This window comes from Zootoca vivipara, chromosome 3 (genome assembly GCF_963506605.1).
Source record: "Zootoca vivipara chromosome 3, rZooViv1.1, whole genome shotgun sequence".
Lineage (NCBI taxonomy): Eukaryota > Metazoa > Chordata > Lepidosauria > Squamata > Lacertidae > Zootoca > Zootoca vivipara.
The window spans coordinates 37,046,610-37,070,038 of record NC_083278.1 but is presented as its reverse complement, the minus strand read 5'-3'; the positions used below and the strand labels follow the sequence as shown (position 1 = coordinate 37,070,038).

Sequence of the window (23,429 nt, the reverse complement as noted above, 5' to 3'; positions counted from 1 at the left end):
AAATACTCTGCCAACCACAAAATGCAAATACAGCACAAAGTTCGGTAGCTGATAAATCAAGGCATAACAGAAATTGAAGACAGGAGGATTTTCAAGCAGCATGAGCAGATCTTAAAAGCGTCAGAATTCCAAATCCTGCAAAAACCCTTACAGGCCTTTAAGCCTTTAAAAAGCCCTTTAAGAACCTTTTTTTTAAAAAATCCCTGGGGAATAAAAAGAAAGTCTTCCTCTCACACCCAAAAGAATGGGTACCACTCTGGAGACAAGCCAAAAGTATGTTCAAAATAGTGAGGGGGGGGGCTGGGACAACATAGGAGGCAATGAAATATTATAAAAAAACATTTGAATCATGTGCTGAATTATTATTATTATTATTATTATTATTATTTACTAAGTTTCTGTACCATCCATCTTTGAAGATCTCAGGGCGGTTCACAAACAAAGACAAAATGAAAAAAACCCCTCCCAAAAACACACTTAAAAGGCCATGGAATATTAATTAGCCAAAGGCCTGGTTGAAGTGGAATGTTTTCACCTGGTGCCTAAGGATGTATAATGAAGGCACCAGATGAACCTCTTTGGGGAAGGAATTCCACAAATGGGGACCCACTGCAGAAAAGTGAATATACCAGGCATCCCCATGATCCCTAGCTAACAGGACCAGTGGTCGGGGAAGATGGGAATTGTAGGCCAAAACATCTGGAGGGCCGAAGTTTGGGGATGCCTGGAATATACACTCAGCCTACATTACTTTTCTGAATCTTGGTCAGTGTTCCAGTCTTGAGATGGGGGGGGAAACACTGGAGGAACATTAATGGGATTTATGATATAAATATATCTCTGCCACTGCTTGGTGTGCCCATGAACATGAATAATGTTGGTCCAGCTAAACTAGAAAAACACACACATCAGCGCCAAAGTCTTAGATAAAACCAATTTAATGAATTGAGTTATATTTGAGTTCTGGGGGACCAAACAGGCATTTGAATCATAGTAACGCAATCCAAAAGAAAGCAGTGAAGCTGAGTAATGGCAGCCACATAATCTCAGGGTTCAAAGCAACTCCTTTTCTATAAAGGACCCCCAAGAGCAACAGGAATGGGAGGAAATAACTCTAGGCTGCAGAGATATGCAGGATACTGTCTGTAAAAGTAAAAAAAAATGGTCACAGCCAATTATGTGAGTTGAAACTTTAAAAAATGATAGAAATCAAATGCTATTTGACATGAAAAGGGAGCCTTCTCAACAGGCAGAAGCGGCAATGTTAAAATGGTTCCCAATATTTTTGACAGTTGAACAGGGCAATCCCATACATGTTGACTCAGAAGTAAGTCCAATTGTTTTCAATGAGGCTTTCTCCCAGGCAAGCTAGATGCTTAGCATAATTTCATCAAGTGCCTGCGGACATAAAAGGAACTTTAACGAATAGATGACATTTAAAATACAGCAAATGAATATAAACACTTTCCACATACACCCACCCCAATGCTATTCACTTTGTTGTCAAACATTCTTTTCTTTTTCTGTCTTCACACTCAGATTTCCACTTTTACTGGCGTGACTTCTCTTCTTTTAACAGCTGCAAAACAGAAATGCAACAAGTGACTTTTCCCAAACGTGACAGAAAAACCGTCACCCATTGAATTCCTGCAACTTGACTTCACACAAGATAGTTTTATCCAGTTGCTTCAGCTGTTGACAAGTTATGACAGCAGAGGGGCATTGTTGTAATAACTCAAAAAAGAAAGGTAAGAGTGTTAATATATTGAAATATATAGTTCAAGCTTCGGTTGTCAGCATGACTCAGTGTGTTGATAAGGAGAAATAACAATTAATATGAAGGCATGTTAATGAATAGGAGATTGCTTATAAGTGTGCCAGTTCACTTCCTTGTATTTTGTCACAGCTCATAAAGATGAACAACACGAGCAATTCTGTTGCTAAATGTTCAGGAGTAAGTAACCTTTCCCAGGCATCCTGTCGACTTCAGATAACATTTGTGCTGCTAAGGGAAACTTAGGGTGGTATTTAACTATGTTTGTCTTAGAGTAGACCCATTGAAATTAATAAGTATGACTAAGTTGTGCTCATTAATTTCAGCAGATTTATTCTGAGTAAAACATAGTTGAATACCACCCTTAATTTTCATCCAGTTCACGTCGCAGGTGTGATATGAGCTTCACTATCCACATTGAAATATATTTTTCAGGTGCACCTATCTTGCAAAACAGAACAGGTGACAAATAGCACCATTAGATGTCCAGATGGTTTTAATTAAATGTATTTAACTATTGTTTGTCTCGGCATAATGAGGAAAATTGCCCTTACATTAGTCTCTCCTTCCCTGTCTCCTTCCCTCCCACCCTTCCTCTCTCTCTGATTCAGTTCTCTGTCTAGTAACTTAGGAACCACAGGTGTGACTTCAGAAGTAGGGAAGAAACACAATGAAAGAGCAGGAGTTCTCAGAAGCACAATGAAAAGAAGCTTCCACATACAGTATTGTTCTTTTCCAAAAAACACCCACAGCAGTGCTGCAGGATGTTTTTGTCATGCTGCTGCTTTATACATTAGGAATCAGTGGACACGAAGCCTGTCAAACTTTCTTAGCACAATCTTCTGAAAAAAACAAGGAACTTCTTGCTTCCTGTAAAGGAAGCAAGGAAGTAGTACAGCACATGAAAAGTCTTTAATCCTCAGCATCTCCGGGTAGACCTGGGAGAGATAGGGCTGAGACCCCACAGAATCACCACCAATCAGTGCCAACATTACTGAGCTAAGAGGACCAATGGTCTGAGTCATTATAATGTGGCTTCCTGTGTTCTTTTGTTCTCTTGGTGAAGAACTGAGCCAGCCACTCCTTGGGTCGGGCACTCTCTGATATGCAAGCAATAGCTCAAACCTTTTCATTTATTGTTTAGGAGCTCAACTTGGTTCAGCCCTGGGCATGATCCAAAGCTCTGTAATCCGCAGACGGGAGATGCTCATGTCTTTTCTGTAGTGAGGTAATACTCTGTACTAAATAGCCATTCCCATTACCATGTGATAACGGTTCATATTCAGTCAATTCTGATAGCTTGTCCAGCACAAGGATCCTGCTTTGTATATCCAAATAATTTTCATGTGTGGGATGGGTCAGAGATGAGAGCAGCAACTACACAGATGTCTACACAGATGGGTCAGAGATGAGAGCAGCAACTACCTAGATGTGTGAGATGGGAGTAATGGCAGCATATTTGATATGGGTCCAAGAAGTGTTGGTCTAGGAATATGATTTGACACAGAGCCTCCTTGCACATGTCAAAGTCTCTATTACCCTACAGATACAACAGATATCATTATGTCTCCACTCTAGGACAGTCCCTGTGCATTTCAAATGCTCTCAGGCATCAGCACAGGGTCCCAGTTGTCCCACTCTTCCCAATTTTCCATTCATCCCATTACTAGACGTAAAAGGATATTGGGGGCGCTCCTGTTTCTTTCCATAATTGGTTGAAAGAGAGTCTCTTCGTGGGTGCAAAGTTTGATCGCATAAAAGCTGCCCCTACAACCATTCCCTTTTGCTATGGGGGCCTGCTGGGAAGAAAAAAACAACAATAGCTGATCCCCCATCTTGGGAATTGCACAAATCAGCTGTTAATTAGGAATCAATGAAGCAGTCTACTCTGGTTCCTTTGTTTTACCAGTCTTAAGTTCAGTTTGCCACATTTCCACATCACATTTTGTATTTTTTTATTTAAAAAAGTCCTCATGAAAATCCACCAGCATTTTATTGAAAATGTCTCATATTATACACCTTTTTGCAAGACTCTTTCCCTACTATTATGCATTTAAATGTTCTTTTTCACTATTATATGCATTTTTAGGAGCATTTCTCCCTAATAATACACAAATTTGTACACATTTTTTGGGGACCACTGCATCACAAAATTCAGAAAAGTGCAAATGTAAATTATACTCATGCCTCGGTTCTTGGATGCAAATTAGGTAGGTTTGCATTAAGATAGAAACAAAACCAAATTTCTCCTCTATCCCTAGCTATTACCTACATGTTCCATGATAGGTGGAAAACACAGGGTGACAAATGAAGTCTTCTGGCATTCATCTGTGTTTGCTTCTCTTGGCTGAATGAATGCTTCAGCTTCAAGCACTGCCCTGCTATGCTTCACTTGTATGTTTATAATGTCCCATTGAAATACAGCCATTTTAAAAAAAATCTTTGCCTCTTTAAGAATGTATAATTATTTATGACAGCAAACCGGCTAGAAGAAGCACTTCTAGATTAATTAACAGTGACCCATAATTAAACACAGCAGTACTTTAGAGAAGCAACAGTCCCTTGATAGCATTGCTTTTGCTATAATGAGTGTTTATCATCTTTGTTTGCTTTCACGGTGGTAGTTATCAAGTTTAGTTACCAGGTTTTTTAATTAAGTGGAAATATGAATAAGGTACTGTAAAAAAATCCAAGATTTACAGATAGCTCTCAATGTATAAATCCCATCAGAGAAACATTCATGTGGCCCATTCCTGTCTTTATTTGCAAGTAAATAATTCCCACTAAATTCAATTGAGTTTATTCCCATGTGAGATGATGCTGTTCATATTAATGTGCTGCCAAAACTTCCACCGGCTGTCATGGGAGGTTGTTTTGTGTGTGTATATACATTTTAATGAAGTGTAGGTGTTGTGTATGGGCTTTTCTAATGGTATGATGTGTTTATCTTTATGTTTTAAAATGTGCTGTTAAGTCTTTGTGAAAAAGAAGATTTTTCACAAAGTTGCTGTATATCTTAAGTTTATTAATACTTAAAGGTAAAGGTAAAGGGACCCCTGACCATTAGGTCCAGTCGTGGATGACTCTGGGGTTGCGCGCTCATCTCGCATTAGTGGCCAAGGGAGCCAGCGTATAGCTTCCAGGTCATGTGGCCAGCATGACAAAGCCGCTTCTGGCGAACCAGAGCAGCACATGGAAACGCCGTTTACCTTCCCGCTATAGCGGTTCCTATTTATCTACTTGCACTTTGATGTGCTTTCGAACTGCTAGGTTGGCAGGAGCTGGGACCAAGCAACGGGAGCTCACCCCGTCACAGGGATTCGAACCGCCGACCTTCTGATCAGCAAGCCCTAGGCTCAGTGGTTTAACCACAGCACCACCTGGGTCCCTATTAATACTTATCAAACCTTTATTAGGCATTTTACAAATAAAACCATAAAAGAGAAAATCACATATAAGAGCCTTGAAATATATATTAAAAAGGCAGCAGTTGGCTACAAAGACTGATTATATATATATATATATATATATATATATATATATATATATATATAATCTGTGGTTTTCCCTGTTAACCTGCTCCTTGGAGGACTGCTACTAAAACTCGGCTACCCCCGCCGTTACCCTTTGGTCAACATCAGATAGGCAGAATCCCACACTTTCACCTTGCTGGGGTTCCAGACCACCCAAAAGAGGGGACAGCACACGTTGACGGAGTGTATTATACAATGGGAAATGAAAGAGAATATGCTCTGCAGTGTCCGGGACATTCATAGAACATCTGCAGAATCTCTTGTTTCTAGGAATGTTTTGATATCTTCCCCTGACAAATGCCGAGGGAAAAACATTTAGACGGGCCAACATAAAAGCCCTATGTTGGGCTGGGATTATTAACTTAGTGACGTAATTGGCTCTGCTATCTAGGATATTTAAATCATAGAATATAGGGGAGCAAATTTGTTTACAGCTGCCACAATATTTTGTCTCTCGACATCCTTTAGTCTAGTTAGGATATTGCATGGCGATACCCTGATCCCTCCCGAAGTAATAAAGACACAGGGCACAGTGAATAAGGTTAATGGGCATAAAAGGCCACAACTTTATTGGTTACGGATGTAGAGACGTATTGGCTTAGGCATTGGATCTAACCAACTATATCCGACTCCAGCACGTTGTGCTGGCAGTCTGTGTAGGGTTAACCACTGATGGGTGAGCCCTGTGATGCAGATCAGCTAGGACTCACCCTGGGGCCACTTCCACGGCTTCGGACATGGCCATGCCCCCGGACTCCTTAAGGGAGTACCCTTCAGCATTTTGGGGGAGGTGATGGCAGCAACCTCCCCCCCCATAACCTTTCAGAGATAATCCAATGCCTAACCGCCAATTGAGCCTAAAGGGCTCACCGCCAATACCCTCGCACCCGCAACCAATACCTAATAGCACTGAGAATAACATTGAGCAAAACCATTTCCAGCATTCGAAGGATGCACACTATCCTCACAGTATAGGGACGCTTCGCTGAAATTTTTGGCTGGGTGAGCCCTGCGATGCAGATCAGCTAGGGATTCACCCAGGGGGCACCGATAGGGGGTGTGCCTTAGGCCCTCACTTTCCACCATTCTAGCCGCTGCAAGATTCAAAAATTTCATTGATTTGTCAAAATGACAGTCACGCCACACGCATCTTTCCAGCAATGAAGACCAAAATATGGTCAGGTTTAGAAAAGCGGTCACCAGTTCATCAAAAGTCCAAATGGCATTTAAAAACGCCATTTGAAGTGATTTTCAGTGCTGGTCCTGAGACAGCGATCCAAGGCGACCTGGAAAAAACTGAAGTGGCTGGGAGCAGGAAGCAAGAGATTTGGCCCCAGCCGCGTGCTCACTTAAATCAGTGAGCCACGCCCCCTCAGGATGTCCAGATTGGACGCACTGAGGAGTGCCGCGCCCGGGGCACAGCCAATAGTGAGGGGGATGGCATCCATCCCCCAGCGCGTGATGGCCTCGTGGTAGCCCACAACATCCCCTCCTGCTATGCCAGAAGGGACTTTATGGGAAATGTATTGCTTGCTGGAATTGTACAAGGGCTCCAACTCGATTCAATCTTTTTTCAAGGTACTGATGCCTCCTTGATTTATAGGAGTCCTTGAGGAAATCAGCGAGCAGACTTGATGGGGAGCAGCAAAAATGGCAGCGTAACCAGTATTTTATTTAAGTTTATTAAAGTTAGCAATATCAACATTTTGCAAAATATGTTATCAGTTTTTTGTAAATTTTAATGCACTTACAATCTCAATAGCAAAGTTTGATGAGAGAGTGCTGTTGCTAAGTAATTTTGTGCAAACACACATTAATTTAGTAATATGCTAAGTAGTAGATCATTCTGTTCTGAATATGTAAATTTTGGTTCTGCCAGGTGGTATTTCAGTATTGGACTCTAATGCTTTTAAGCATTCTTCAAAAACTTTGATTCCATTCCTCTGTCTTTCCTAGTGACCATGATTATGTTTATCTGTTTTGTTAATTATCCTTTGATAATGGGTATCTTGGCTACAGCGCAGGTACAAGGCTTTCAGAGAACATTCAGTCCTCCTAGAAAATCCATTCATTGGTGTTGCAGAGGTGATGTTGCATTGAGAATTCCTGCAGGGTGTAAAAGAACAGAATCTCCTAAAGAATAGACAACTTAGTCTTTTCATCCTCTCATGTTGTGATTTTTACATGGCTTAATTATGGTTGGAGTTGCACATTGTTCCCAGTATTTATGAAAGAAGAAATATCACCATAGCTGTAGTGCTGTTGGTATTCTCATGTGTATTCCATTGTTCAAGATGGCTGATTTCCTGGCACAGATTTCTCTCTTTATTTCCAGCAGCCTGGAAGAAATATTTGTTCAGAAAACATAAATCTATACTCCTAAAGACTGTAAAAAAATAAAAATAGAAAACAGGCAGCAGGGTAGGTCAATTTGGGATCCCAACAGCAGCGGCTTTGTAATCCTTGCCACAAGTAGATCGAAGAGGGTGATCTTTGTTTTCTTCTGCCATTGTTTAAATCCCAAGTAAAAATAGAACTCTGACCAGGTTCAAATGAAGGTTGTTCTGAGAGCAACTTGTTCCTGCAGCGCTAGGAAAGTTTCTTGCTGCCATTGAATCTCACAGTGTGAAGCCTAACCAGGGCAAACAAAGATATGCAAGAGAATGAAAAGACCAATTCCATCATTATCCCTGCTTTTCTGGAAGACGTGTAAGCTCTTTATAACCAAATAAAGATAATAGTACCCTGGCACAAATATAGGATAGATAAATGTTAAAATAGGTCCAGCTATTATTATGGAATGGGATCTGTAGAAGGAAATACCGTACTTATCATTAACAGTATTGCAAATTTTGTTAGGCTTCAGGCTACAGAATGCATTCCTCTTACTTTCCTGTCTCTGCCCATGAAACCTTCCTTTCCCTCCCCGCCCCCTCCTAATCTAATTTGGAATTGGATGTTCCAAGTTGTGACTGCTACAGAACTTTCCTGCTGAGTCATGACATTGCTTGCTCAGGCATTACTAAAGCAGCCTTTTCATGGTTTGGTTTGTTTGTTTTTAACGGAAAGGCTCCGCACAATCAGCTTGCTGAAAGGATGTTCGCTAGCTATGATTGCACCTCATCAAAGTAATGGTCTCTCCTACTGCCATCATTTGCCGATGCTTCTTGATGTGACATAGGCCACATGACTAGGATGTCCAAATGGCAAGTGTTGACAGGTAATGGTCACTAGAAGAAGGCTTCCGTTGTTTATCATGGTGCTACTGAAAGTCTACTGGGAGCTGACAGATGCCACTCCAGAAGGTTAATAAGATGAAGGCAGCTCCTCCAGCTGGACCATAAGAGGGATTATGTCTGAGCAGCAGATAAACAGCTTATTCCAGAAACAGACACTGCTTTTTTTTTTCTTGTTTAAACTTCGTCACTCTTCTCTGAATTCTCACTCCAGTTCTACTTTCATTCTCTCTGTGTTACAGGTGTGAGCTTGAGAATTTGCTCAGGTTTTCTGCATCCACACCTGTTATTACACATCAGGCCAGAGAGCATTCTAAACAACTTGGGGTTTGGCAACCCCTTTTCGGGGGAGGGGGGGAACACAGCTAGTAGGAACTTTTGTTCCTAAAGTCAGTCCAACGTAAGTTCTGTTTCCCGAATAACCAGCCTTGAACATTGTGAATGATAAAAAAGCAGCATGCATCTGAAAAGTGGATTAATATTTCTTATAATTTGGCTCGTGCTCCAAGTTCAAGGAAGCAAAGGTGAGTATATCTTAAAGTATATTGATGCTTCAGTTGGGGGTGGGGAAGCAGGTTGTTTAGCTGAGAGGAACAAATGCCAAATTTACTGTGCGAAGGTTAAAATGTGTTTTGCACTCCAGATTTGGGCATGCTTTCATTGAAGAGTAATTTTTGCTATAGGATTTGTTATTCCTATTCACTATCGCTGTATTACAGAAGCTTTTTGTGCTACCCTTCATAAAAATTCCTATTATGCCTGATTCAGTCAAATTAGCCTCTGAAGATGATGCACTTCGCTTTAGACCTTTCAGTAAGACACATATAATTTCTAAACCAAAAAAGGCAATAAATGTGAAGAGGTAAGAATGGATTTCTGCTGAAAATGTTTAATCCAGCTAAAGTTGGTCATTTAAGTTAGTTGCAAATTCACTACCAACTTTTCCTTTTAGGGTGGATAATGTGCTTCCATTTCAAGACAAACTGCTATAGTTCAAAACTGCAGGTGTTAATAGTTCAAAGTGTTTATGTGTTGATGATAATGCTGTACAGGGATTAAAAACATTATTTAAGTGTTCGCTGAGAAAGGCAAGAACTAACAATGATAATAAAATGGCACATACTACTTTTGCAGTGACTTTATTTTTAAAAAACAAACAAATAAAGTCTCACTTTGTTTTAGAATGGAGTCCTAATATAAGCAAAGCCACTTAGTATACATCAGAACTGGGCTGTGTTCCTTCTGATGAAGTGAAAAGTTCACATGCTTTGAAGTTTGTTTACAGAAACAGCATTGTCACTGTGACGTTTCCCTTTTTCTTTCTAGGCAGAAAACAGAAATTGGGTGGGGGGATTTTGTTATTGTTTATTAGTTCATTTGGTTTACTTATTTTCTTTCATTTTTAATAAATAAAAAATTTCACATTGCTATGATTGGATTTTTAAAAATGCAAGGATTCAGTCCATGTTCTAACTCTGGGTTTGTCCAGTGTATTCCCATGAAAAGTGAAGTACAAAAAAAATGAGTGGATTTTAGCTCATGTCATGCCACAAATATTTCAAAGACTGCCTCACTCGTACATATACTAGATATCTCCGTTGTGCAGGTAAATGTCAAGCTGGATTCAGGATCAAATCTATTTTTATTGGATTGTCAAAACGAGCAGGGATAGATTAATGACAGTGTGTTCTAGATGAAACAATGCAGTCATTTTTCTGCTATTTTTCTTAAGCTGCCTGATAATAGAAAGTATAATCATTCACTAACGTACTCAAATAGCTGTAACAAACACTGATCAGAATCAACGTTGAGAATATTTGTCTAGAGAAAAATATAATTTAGCTAAGTAGCAGTACCACTTACGATTGTCTTTTGAAACCATTGTTTGTTATTCCATCTTTCATTTTCACAATCCAGTTAATGTAATCCTTTAATACTGTTTTAAAAATTGGGACACCTGGATACTAGAGAAAAGTGAATGCTTATCTGCAGCAAGAGCTATAAGCAAAATGTGGGTAGAGATTCACTGCTCTTGCATTGAATGAACCTTTTAAAGCAATTAAAACAAACTTACTTGACAGATTGTCAATTAACAAGGGTACGAATCTTGTAGCCTTTTTTAAAAAAAGAAATTTATTATACGGAAATATATGTTTGTTCTTATATAATTCTTGAGGATTTCAACCCGTCTGAAATTAGGAGTTACTGGATGACATTTTAGGAAGAAGAAAGTGACTATCTGAAACGTCCTGACAGAGTTTATAAATTATTTCCCCAAGAAGTCGTCATTTAGAGGATAAGGCACAAGGCAACTACCTGGGTCAGGAGGGAACAGGAAAGGGATTAAATAATAAAATCTATTTTTTCTTATACTTTGAACCTGCACCAGACAGCTTAACTCAAGATTATTTCTGTGCATAGGGGCTATAACAGATCAGAAGATTTATCTTATACAGTGCTGGTATTTGTCAGTTTGTGTTATAGTCTTCCCAATGTGATTCCACCCTCCCCATTTTTCCTTTTTGGAAGTATGGCATGAAAATGCATGCACATGTTTTGATACCTGCTTGATACTAGAGTCTCACAGCACCTCAAAGACTAATGTGATATTTATGTTGTTTTTTAAGCTGTTTTAAGTCATTTTAATCAATGTTTTATATTTGTTGTTAGCCACCCTGACCAGGCGAGGCAGGGTATAAATAAATTTTTATTATTATTATTTATTATAACAAATTTATCATAGCATAACTTTCATGTCCACAAAGCACTCCACAAAGGCTTGTATCATAATGAATTTGTTCTTAGCTTGCTTGCTTTCCACATACCAGTGAGTAAGCCTCGTTGAATTCACTAGGACTTATTTCTGAGTAGAAATGGTTAGGACCATACTGTTAGGCTTTATTGTTTTAGATGCTGCAGGTGAACATGACTAGCTTCTAGAGATTTGAGCAGATATATATTTTATTTAAATGTACTGCCAGGAAGTTGTCTTTATGCCTGGACAGAGATTAACGCTGTGAGAGTTGCATTAGGAAACTTCAATTATTTGTTCAGATGAAAGGACCACTTTGATACTGGGCTCATCAGTTTCTTGCTTCAGTAAAGACAGAGACAGCAATTATGCAGCTGCCCCAGAGCAAATTGCGATGTAGGTTCTCCTCATCCAACTATCTTTTGGAAACTTTCCACAACAGTAATGTCATCTTCCATGAAGGTTTGTCATTCTACATTGGGATGAGGACAGTCATTGCATAGCAGCTTACTGTGATGTTGTATATACGGGCCTACTCGACATAGCAATCTAAGCCGCATCCTAGAATTCAGTTTCTAATCTTGGCTCTACCTCTGTTTTTCAGCACCTATTAGCTTTGATAATGGGTCTCAGACACCGTTTCAGAATGAATCTGATGCCTAAATGAAAGGCAGATGCAAGACATTCTGTCATACATGGACAAAGTGCTACGAAAGTATTATTTGCTACGAAAGTATTATTTAAATATAAGTAGGATGTCAGTATATAACTTTGTTATCCTTGCAACAAAATTCCCCCATGACATAATTGAAATAGTATATCTTCATCGTTTGAAGGTGCAACTTCGAGAACATTCCAAATATCAATGCACAGGTATAAAGAATAAACTAAAATAACAACCCATAAGTCTTCTTGTTAGAGAATTAGAGGGAAATACATCCAATATTAGGAGACTTCCAGATGTTTTGACCCACATCAGGAATACTGTATAGGAAGCTACTGTTCACCAAGCCCAAATTCATTGCTCCATCTAGCTTAATTTTGTCCTTACAGTGATTTGCAGCAGTTCTCCAGAGCTTCAAACAGAGCTCTTTCTCAATCTGCAGATGCCAGAGAATGAACCTGGGTCTTTATGCCTGCAAGCCACGTGATGTCCCACTGACCTATGGTACTTCCTCATCCTTTCTTAGCACATTAAAGCTATTTGGAATTTCCTCTTAGGGCTCTATGAATATTAGGCATAATTCCAATGGTTGGTCAGACATGTTCTTAAACTGGCAACATACACACATCCCTCCTAGGCAGAATTCTAGTCATATTTTTCTTCCACACCCTGAACTACTAATACAAGCTGCATGATCATTCTTGTCACAATATTATTGGCTCCTTTTGTTGTACATGAAAATTATGTCATGGTGAAATGTTGCTGAAAGCATTAAAACAACAACCCTATATTGCATTATTGTTGAATGGCAATAAAGCATAATTCACACATACATGTTATCATCACATGATTCAGGAGTTATTCATATGAATGTGTGAACATGTCCTGTGTCTAAATTACTTACATATGTAGATCAAGTACTTCTACATTGTGTCCTTTCCTTTTCAGAAAAGAGTATGAGGATCATGTGGTTCATGGAAGCCAGTTTATTCAGACAGGCGCACAAAAGCTTTCTATGTGCTTTGAGAAATCATTCTAATTACTTCTGGCTTTCCACTTCCCCTCCTGATGGCCTCAGCAGTGACTAGCAACTGTTAAAGATCTCTGTTTATATAACTGACCTCAAGAAGAAGGTTAAAAATATCTGTACCAAGAGGCCCTCATCACAATTTTTCTTTTGTTCATGCAAGGCTACAAGCTTTTGAGTGCTCAACGCCATTCCACAAGTTAAATTTTCTGTTCACAGTGGAAATGGTATAGGCAGTTGTATTGGCAACCTGTTCTCTAACACAAGACCTGGGAGTGACCTTTTTGTATTATTGAAGTATGACTTATAAATATGACTTATAGGGATCTTAGCATTAACTAGTCATCATGATAGATATGCTTGTAATATTTATTGTATACCATCCATCTGTGTCCAAACTATTATGTTTTAAGATCAGGAAGGGGGGGGAGCCTTTTGCCTACTTCTGAAAGAAGATATATACAATAAAATGTTTGAATTGCCTGTGTTGGTCAGTTGGATTAGATATAGGCACTGCATGTTTGACTCTTGATAGCATGGTGACTGGTGTCTTATTCCTCTGAGACAAGGAGACTTGATAATAACAGGGGGAAATGGAGGCAGGAACTCTGGAGTGCGAGGACAAGACAACTAATGCTAATAACAGACCCTCTGTACAATAATGATCCAAATGAATAGGTCCAAATTAATATCGAGTAATACTGTACTCTTGGCAGGAAGCTCGCTCTATTGTAGTCTGTGGTCTGGTGTTTTCTTTTTAATTTCATAATTTTACTGACACTTCAAACCGGTCAGAAGAGCATTGCAATCTGTATGCTGTTCAGTTGCCTGTGTGTTCATATGGATGCATTTGCATTTGTCTGCACACTGGATAAGAGAGGCATTGAAGTTGCTCATCAACAGATTGAGGAGCTTACAGATCACCTGATCGCAGTCTTCCCAATACAGCATGGGGACATGTGCCGAGTTCCTATTTAGAACAATCATTTACAGGAATCATTTCTAAACTAATTTGTATCTATCCATTTAAGTTAACACGTGCAAATTTAATGTCTTTACCTCCTCTTTTTTGGTGATGTGCAAGTGACCAGCCTACAATCCCTATTCTGAGTCACTTCTATAGACTCTGTGGCAGGGGTGAGTGAACTGATGGATTTGGGTTTATTTGGTTCTCTTTTTTCCCATTTTAAGTTTAGTTCTCCACATTTCCACATCCACTTGCAAATTCTTTTTTAATTCCTCATGGAAATTCACCAGCCTTTTAGTGTGAATTTCTCCTAATACACACAGTTTTGTATGGAATTTTGCCTAACATTTTAAGGCAAAGCAATAATGCAGTTTTATGGTATCTTCATTAAGGTATGCAACCTTTTTGTGCAATCTTTGCCATAGTGTAAAGAGTATGCATTTTTGTAAACATTACTTGACTGGAAAACCCACTTGCTTGCAAAATATAGAAAAGTGTATTTTGAAACAGAAGGGGACCAAAAAGGCACTGCTATTTTTGAGGGGAAAGTACCAAAATAAAAACTGTTGTTGGTAGACAGGAATATTTGGGCATATGGTACCTCAGTATATATACTTGCACAGGATAATAATTAGTGTGTTTTAATATCCTTTCAACTGCTGTTTTTTCTGAATTTTAAATTATTTATTATTAATACTAACTTATTTGTCCCACCTTTCTTAAAAGGTGTTCCAAGTGGCTTAGTGCATGATTGTGTGTTATGTTTTTCTTCAAAGAACCAGCCAGCTCTTTCCAACCCAGATCCTCTCTTATTTTCCCTAGAGGACCAAATCCTACTTTGAACTAGCCTTCGCACTCTTTCATAGTATAAGTTTGGAACAGCCTTTTAAAGAGGCAGAATTTTAAGGTCAAGGCATGTAATGGGGCTGATGGCATTTATATAGCGCCTGTATAGCTCTATACATATACTATTGGTATTTTAAATACTGTAGTAAGATTCCCTAAGGGCCACCTGCTTTAGTACGTCCAGTTGAGAGCTGATGAATGGCTGTGAAACCAATTCGCAGTAGAAGGGAGCAGAATTAGTCCTACTCTAGCAGCTTCAAATACACAGCCAAAGCTCCACACAAGCAGGAGCTACTCTTTTAACCTGTTTTATAAGAAAGGGAAAGTTCTGAATGTGAATCTTCCTCCCCCTCCATTGAACTGAATGGGAAATGCTGCTACTGGAAAAATTTGCTCAAGTTGTATAGTATGTGAGTGATACGTCTTTCTTATTCAGCTGGCAGACTCAAGTATTATTTCTTTGTTCTGACTATATTGCAATGTTCATATTATAATATAAGCATATTCTTGATTGGATTTTCCCATCTGCCACATTTAAATACTGATCTGTATTTAATTATTAAAGCTCCCTTTCCATCATTAGTTTTGCCTAGTAATTTAAATACAAGCCGTGCAGCAGCTGAAAATGTAATTCTTGTTCTTAGCTTGCTTGCCAGGATATATAAGAAAGCTAATAAAATTATCCACTTGATAATTTTTGGAAGGAGAAGTTGTCATCCAATTCTGCTTTTGTTTCTGAATTTATGCAACTTCTTCCATTAGTAATTGGTCTACTCTGAAGGCAGTATGCCTTGCTAATCAATCAGGCAGTCCTGCCTGCATTTTGAAAGTATTTTATGGGACAGAAATAATTTGCTTTTCATAGCTTTCCAGCATTGAGTTGACCTTCAGGATATTATTGCCCTTTCCTCCAAAATCATTCAAATTTCAGCAGGTTTGTTTTATGTGATCACCTACAGCTGTTTGGTCCACATTCTACATTTTGTTAATCTTCTATTTTACATAACCATATTATTTATGCTTTATATCACACCTCATCTAGATCTCTGAATATTTTTGCTTTCCAATCTAGCCACATGTTCATGAGAACCAGAGAGCAGGTATGAGGGCTCAGAGGGGGAAAGCTGTGAGATATAGGTGAGAGGATTGGGAGCTTTTCCCAAAGTTTCTTGTCCCAGAGAAAGGCACATCTTGCCCATGGAATACCTGTGTAAGGAGTGGAGGAATTTAGCAGAGGTGCTTTTTTCTTTTTGGTGTGCCATAAAAGAACTACTGCCCAAGTGGTAGAAAACCTATTTGGATTCATGTAGAACCATGATGAAATGCTCCTTCATGGATCACTGCCTTGTTGTGGTGAAGGGGCTTGAATAATAGTGTCCCCCACTACCCAAATATGTGAATTTCAGAAGCCCTTGCTCTGTTGGGTCCTCAAGCTTAATTTTCCTACTAAAACACACACATACTTAAAAATTGGATTTTTCCACTAAATACACACACACTTTAAAATTGGAGCTAATTGTTATTCCAGGGGCAGCTTTTGGGAGGAAAACAGTACTGGGGAGACGAGTTAACCTGTCTTCTCATGCTGTGGAGAGTCTTGGTCCATGCTGGTTGCAGAGGATCTGAGTGGTGGTTGTCAATGAATTTGTCATCAACCAATGAAATGATCTAATGTTTGATGCTATCAAGTGCTGCCATGAATAGGGCACCAACATTGAGGGCTAGCTTGTTCCAGGAGGACTGCCAAAAGAATTTGGGTGACTATGGCAAGGGGAAAGAGTTGTTAATAGAAAGAACAGTGCCTCAAAGACGTACCAGTGAGTCAACATTTGCACAGAATTGCAAATAAGAAAAACGTTACATAAATGTTAAGTGATAATGAAAGGTCAGCGGTGTGTGACAGATGTCTGCCTATCTACAATTGAATTATATTTCGGGAGGGGGTAGAATATTTCCACAGCTGTCTTCACAGTACAAAAATCAGGAAATGCCTTTGCAAATAACCAGCACTAAGCAAAAGGGCAAAATTATCATGCTTAGCCAATATGTCACATGCAGATACAACACTGATAATAGCATAAAATATTTGTTATATGTGGCAAATCTGAGGCTGGAGATTAACTATCCATGCTTCTGAGGTTATTTGAAAATATATGTATTGACAAACTCATATATGTAGTGCTTCTAAAGAGAGAAGCTGGATGCAGCCCAAGACTGACAAGTCCTGCCATTAGCTGTGGTAGGACTGAAGTAGAATGGAACATGGTTACTCAGCAATGCAGGATACTCAAAAGCACTTCTTAAAACTGTTACTTTACATACTCTGGAATTGGTCATAACATTAAAAATGTATTCTAGGGCTAAATCCTGTCACAAATTACTAAAGCAGGCTTACACCTGGCACAATTGAACTGCTGCCTCTCTTACTGAGAGAGGGAACTAATCTTCCCCGCCAAGTGAATGTTTTAAAGTGGGTGGGTGGGGTGGAGGATAAATGGGAAATCCTTCTTAGACTTGTTCTTTGAGCTACCAAAGTTTCCTTCTTGGGACAAGCCAGGTGAGCTCCATCAACATCCCTACATTCTTGCCCTGCTTGTGGACTTCCAACCAGTTGGCCACTCTCAGAGATGAATCTATATGGTCCGATTCAGCAAGACAAATTTTTATATCCTTGTCCTAAATTTTCACACGATGTATATACAGTGGTACCTCGGTTTATGAACACAATTGGTTCCGGAAGTCTGTTCATAATCTGAAGCGTTCATAAACTGAAGCGAACTTTCCCATTGAAAGTAATGGAAAGTGAATTAATCCATTCCAAATGGGTCCGCGGCGTTCGTAAACCGAAAATTCGTAAACCGAGGTGTTCATAAACCGAGGTTCCACACAGTGAGTTTTCGGTTTACGAACGCCGCGGACCCATTTGGAATGGATTAATTCACTTTCCATTACTTTCAATGGGAAAGTTCGCTTCAGTTTATGAATGCTTCAGTTTATGAACAGACTTCCGGAACCAATTACACCCATGCTTCAGGTTAAGTACGTTTCAGGTTGAGTACTCTGCGGACCCATCTGGAACAGATTAATCCACTTTACAATACTTTCAATGGGAAAGTTCGGTTCAGTTTATGAACGCTTCAGTTTAAGTACTCCGCGGACCGTCTGGAACAGATTAATCCACTTTCCATTACTTTCAATGGGGAAGTTCGCTTCAGTTTATGAACGCTTCAGTTTATGAACAGACTTCTGGAACTAATTGTGTTCATAAACTGAGGTACCACTGTATGTGCTCGGTGTGCACAGATTAGCTATTTAATCCTGGAATTCTCCTCTTTGTCACAAGCAATTGAATGGGAAGCTGCTGGTCCAGCACTGTGTTTTACAGCAAGGCCCTATGCTCCTTTCTGATGTTTGAATTGTATTTGTTTAGTTGAATATAGACAGCAGCCTCATTCAGAGTCAGGCCAGCTACCGGTATGCAACTTGCTACAGTTCAGAGAATGGTTAAGAGGCAAGAAGACACATGACGAGTTCTGCATTGTGACCTCCCCAGGGAGAAAGCAGAACTACACCTTTAAAAATGATTTGGTTGCCTGTGGTATCAGGTGCAAATGGGAATGGATGGTCAACACCCTACTAATCAACTTCTGTTGACTTTAAAAAAGAGAGAGAACAGGTATATCAAAGTTCACCTGTCAAGAATTTGGAATTATGTGAAGCTAGGATGAGTCAAGCTTAATTGCCTACAGAAGGAAAGGAAGGGAATTCATAGTAGTACAAGCAATTTTCATGTCACAGGACTTCATAAAGGATATATTGTTACTGAGCAGCTATAGAACTTGGCAAGTGAGATATTTTAAAAGGTGCTCAATGTGATGGCCTGCATTTGTTGGTTTTGCTCTTTGGTGGAAAAAAGGTATGTAATTACTAGTAACTATATCTATGTAAGTAAGATATGGGAGAGGGGCTGGTGAACATCTTTCCAAGTGTGGACAGCTTGAAGACATGGGATATTGGGTTTATCTATTTATATTTTAGAAATGGATTACAGGGGAGGTACAATTACCTCACAAAGTAGGCGAACGGGTTCTCATCTTTTTGTGAATTCTTTGTCTGGCTTATTTCCCCCTGGTCTGGGAGTGGAGGGCCTTGAGTGTGCCTAGTAACAAAATGTACATGAAAGATCATGTGAGAGCAAGTATGTGCGGTGTTCACAAAAGTGATGGAAAATAAAACCTCTGGATGCTTCCTTTCTGACCTTTACAGCAAATATTTATGCCAGCTGCAAGAACCAGCTGCAAGGGACTGTCTTTGTTTGGGCCTAAGTTTCCCAAACTTAGGTCTCCAGCTGTTTTTGGAGTACAGCTCCAATCATCCCTAGCTAGCAGGACCAGTGGTGAGGAATGATGGAAAATGTAGTCCCAAAACAGCTGGAGACCCAAGTTTGGAAACCTTGATTTAGGCATTTTTAAGGGGAACCAACCCCAAAGAGATTTGTGTTTGCACCATTTAAAGGTGCCAAAATGTAAGCACCACTTAGGAAGGTGAGGCTCCCAATTATTCATTTGCAGTTGTGGCTTTACCTGGCCTACACCTAACATCATGTGGGGATGGCTAGCTAAAAACTGCTTTCTGAGCAAAAGTATGGGCATAGTTTAGCCTGCAGACCAGAAATCCCTCACTTCTGCAGTGGAGTGTTTGATGGGGACTAGGAAGGCCTGAGTTCAAATTTCACAATGTGTTAGTGAAAAACAGGTCTTGAATGAAAAATAATAGATTTGTTTACCAGGCCCAGGAAAAAACAACAACCCAGCATGTGAGCTACGTCATGTTGCCACTTTGATGAGGCAAGCTGAGACAGTTGTGTCGGACACCAAGCACCATTCCTCCCACTTGCTTGCTTCACTGCCTGTACCAGCCATACTCTACCCATCTCTGTCCACCCAACTCGTGAGGCTTTTTGCCTTCCTGTCTTATTTTGAAGAAGGGCCAGAGGTTTTACCATGATTGAGGAAGAGAGGAGAGGAGGGGGGGGCTGCCAGTACTGATGGCAAATTAGCAGTACTGTACAGTGGTACCTCAGGTTATGAACTTAATTCATTCCGGAGGTTCGTTCTTAACCTGAAACCGTTCTTAACATGAGGTACCACTTTAGCTAATGGGGCCTCCCGCTGCCGCCGTGCAATTTCCGTTCTCATCCTGAGGTAAATTTCTTAACCCAAGGTACTACTTATGGGTTAGCGGAGTCTGTAATCTGAAGTGTTTGTAACCTGAGGTGTTTGCAATCTGAGGTACCACTGTACAAGAAACTAGCAGTGCAGTGAGGTAATTTTAGATCCTGGACTTAATGGTTGTATCCATGTGCAGTACACCAGTTGTAAAGCACATGTTTAAGACTTCTCTTCTGCCACCCCGCCTATGATTGCAATGGTGTCTATGTTCCTGATGGATTAGAAGCAAAACACCAACCCAAAATAGCATGGCAACTCTGTGTTGTTGTTGTTTTTTTAAAAAAACAACTCTGTTGTTTTTGTTTGTTTTTGTGTTGTTGTTGTTTTTTTAAAAAAACAACTCTGAGAACAAACAATTTCTGTACTTCACACTCGCTTAAACCATAATGACATCTCCACAACAGAAGTAAAATGGAGTTTGCTTTGTCTCAGGAAAAGGAGTAGGAGAAAAGTGCAATCCCTTATGCCAGCCCTGCATGTTGCTGTGCCCATTCTGCATGCTGGATTGCAGAATGAACAAATAACAACTAACTAAATAAAAATAAGAACTTCTGTGAATCATTTTAGGCCAGTGCTGGCTGGGGCTGATGGGTTCAGTATATCTGTGGGACATCAGGTTGGGAAAGACTAATTAGAAGTTTACAGCAGAATCAAGGTTTTATTCCTTTTTCCCCATCCTTAGAATTGTAGAGTTGAAAGGGTCATCTTGTCCAACCCCCTGCAATGCAGGAATCCTTTTGCCCAATATGGAATTCAAACCATGTCTGAGCTGGGTAAACAGAGACAGACTCTGCATTTTGCCACAATAAAACAGTTTAGCCTTATCCAACTTGTGTGTTGTTTTTCAAGCTGAGAGCAACCGTAGATATTTGCACCACCGGACTCAATAGTAGCCGGGCATGTGTGCACTGGCTTTGTCCTTGCCCTGGGCAGTCTCACAACTGGCCCGGGCAACAAATGCTAACACCCAAGACTCTGAGATTAAGAGTCTCAGGCCAAATGAGCTATCAAGAAGTTGTTCCATACATGCTTCACATTTATGCCTTATGACTGAAAGTTTTTGTATAGTGCTGCTTTTCCACTTTGACAGTGCCTTGGTTCTTGCACCAAGGCGGTGTGGTGGTTTGTTGTTGTTGTTGCTGTTGTTGTTGTTTGTTTACAAGTCCCTGTCAAAGCCTTCCCACTTATTGAATATCTAGTCTGGTAATCCTTTTTAAGTATGCTGTTTCGGCAAACTTTTTTTGTGTGTTTTATGCTCATTTTTCCTGGTCACAGGTTAGTGAAAAACAATTGATTGTTGATAGAAATGGAGCTGAGAAATATGGCAGAACCACATTGCTGTCTTCTCTTTCCTTGTCATCAGTAAGATATTAGAATCTCTCTCTCTCTCTCTCTCTCTCTCTCTGTGTGTGTGTGTGTGTATGCCCTGCCCTTGCAACCAACACTAAGATTTGTGCAAAAGATTAGTTCTGGACCAGACTCATATTAAGGTGTTTTACTTGAATGTTCCCAGCTTGTGTGTTTTGAAAAAGACATCCATCGGAATGTTAATTAAGAAATTATCCAATAGTCCAATGCACAAAGGAAGGTACTTTTTCTCTGACATATTTCCGGAAGTGTCACTCCCCCGATTTTTCCCCCTGTCAACTCAGATTCAATTCATTCAATTCCAAATCATCACAATGAAGCATATTTTCCTCTTATTTTCTTTTCATCTATCTAACAACTACTGACATAATAATGAATGTTTACGGCTTTGCTTGAAGTTATATTCTTCATTTCAGAGAGTGAGAGAAAACTAAAGATGTAGATCATTCCTGCTATGTGGAGATTTGTCATGCTCCACTAAATATTTAGCTCTTAGTTTTCCTAATATTCTTATTTTCTTGTAAGCTTGATTCTCTTGAAAGACATTTGATTCCTTTTCTCTGTCCCTTACTGAATTTGAACTATTTCCAAATGCAATTACCATCTACAGTCAATTCATCGGTATCTAAGTTAGCTACACACATATTGTTGGCCTCCTAGACAAATATTTTCTGCCTCAGAAAGTTTTCCAATTATCTACACATTTTACCATTTCCTTTTCATGGGAGGTCTTTAAACAAATATTGGGATGCTATTTACCTTTCCTTCTTTTAGGTTGCTTGTGCAATTAAAAGACAGAACTGCAAAAATGCTTCCAAAGCATCTTGAAAAGTTCATTTAAAATCAACATTATAATTTTTTTAAGCATCAGTGAATAAAATTGAAAATATAATTACTTCACTGACTGCTCCTTCATTATCTCCATGAAACTGATAATGCAGCTTGCTTTTTTTTTGAGCCATTGAAATTCAAAGCTCATAATTTCCTTACTGTTAACTTAAAAATTCACACGCACCTTGAATTAGTATGTCATGTATAAAGTTGTGTTAGGCATAATATCTAGACTAGCAAATACGCTGTACAAAGTTCTGCTCTCATTTATTAAAGATAACTTTCCTGCATAATTTCCCACAAAAAGGATAGTGTCAACTTTCCCAGTGCTTTGGTATCTTTCATGAGCCAGAAGCAGATGCATGCCGGTGGGGCAGGGGGTGCCTGGAGTGCATGTGACTCAAGACAGCCAAGCAGAAGCTGTTGAATGATGCAACAGGCAAACCCACTTTGACTTGAAAGAGAAGATAAATGTAGCACGGTGGACAGTAATGCATAGGTTAGACAGCGGATCTACACCAAGTTCCTTGTAACAGAGGCAAGTTATAATGAAACATTTGTCATGTTGTTGGTGTTTTGAGGCAATAGTTTGTTTCATTATTCTTCAGTAAATGGGGGTTGGCTACCCGCAACCACCTATGTACTGCTTAGCATTTTATTGATGCCTTTGTTTCTCTTTGTCTTTCCTTTAACAGAAACCCCTAATAAAATGAATCGTGGTGAAGCAAAACATCTTGCAGATGCTTCAGGGTCTGAGAAGTCAGAAAGAACAACAAAGAGGTCTAAAGTATCCACTATCCGAAGGATATTTGATATGGCAAAACATCGAACAAAGAGGTCTTCTTTTTTCCCAACTGGAGTGAAGGTTTGCCCTCAAGAGTCAGTGAAGCAAATTTTAGCAAGCCACCAAGCTTATTATAGGCTAAGAGGTGAGCATGCCACAATTTGATCTGCTTTCGTTATACCGTGCATTTGTTTTTGTAACAAGTACCCTTAACCTATTGGCCCATAACCTATTGGCCACACTATTGCTGTTTCTTGCAAGAAAAGATTTTGAAAGCGACTCTACAGGCAGCGTTATATCTTTCCTGATATAAGTGGTGCAACACTGCTGGTATATTAAAAATGACCATGTGGGGGTCCCAGTGTTATACTTCAAGGTTTGGCTGTGGAGAAGCTGGTGTCAAAATTCTCCGCAGC

General features: G+C 39.5%; 1 protein-coding gene across 1 annotated transcript in view; it reads left to right on the top strand.

Annotated features, from left to right (window-relative positions):
- Positions 1-22,980: 22,980 nt before the first annotated feature.
- The window catches only part of IMPG1 (interphotoreceptor matrix proteoglycan 1), a 52,414-nt gene continuing 51,965 nt past the window's right edge, over positions 22,981-23,429 (top strand). The window contains exon 1 of the mRNA XM_035109561.2: positions 22,981-23,158. Within this exon, the coding sequence (XP_034965452.2) occupies positions 23,044-23,158 (115 nt within the window). The 5' untranslated portion in view covers positions 22,981-23,043. The remainder of the gene's footprint in view (positions 23,159-23,429) is intronic.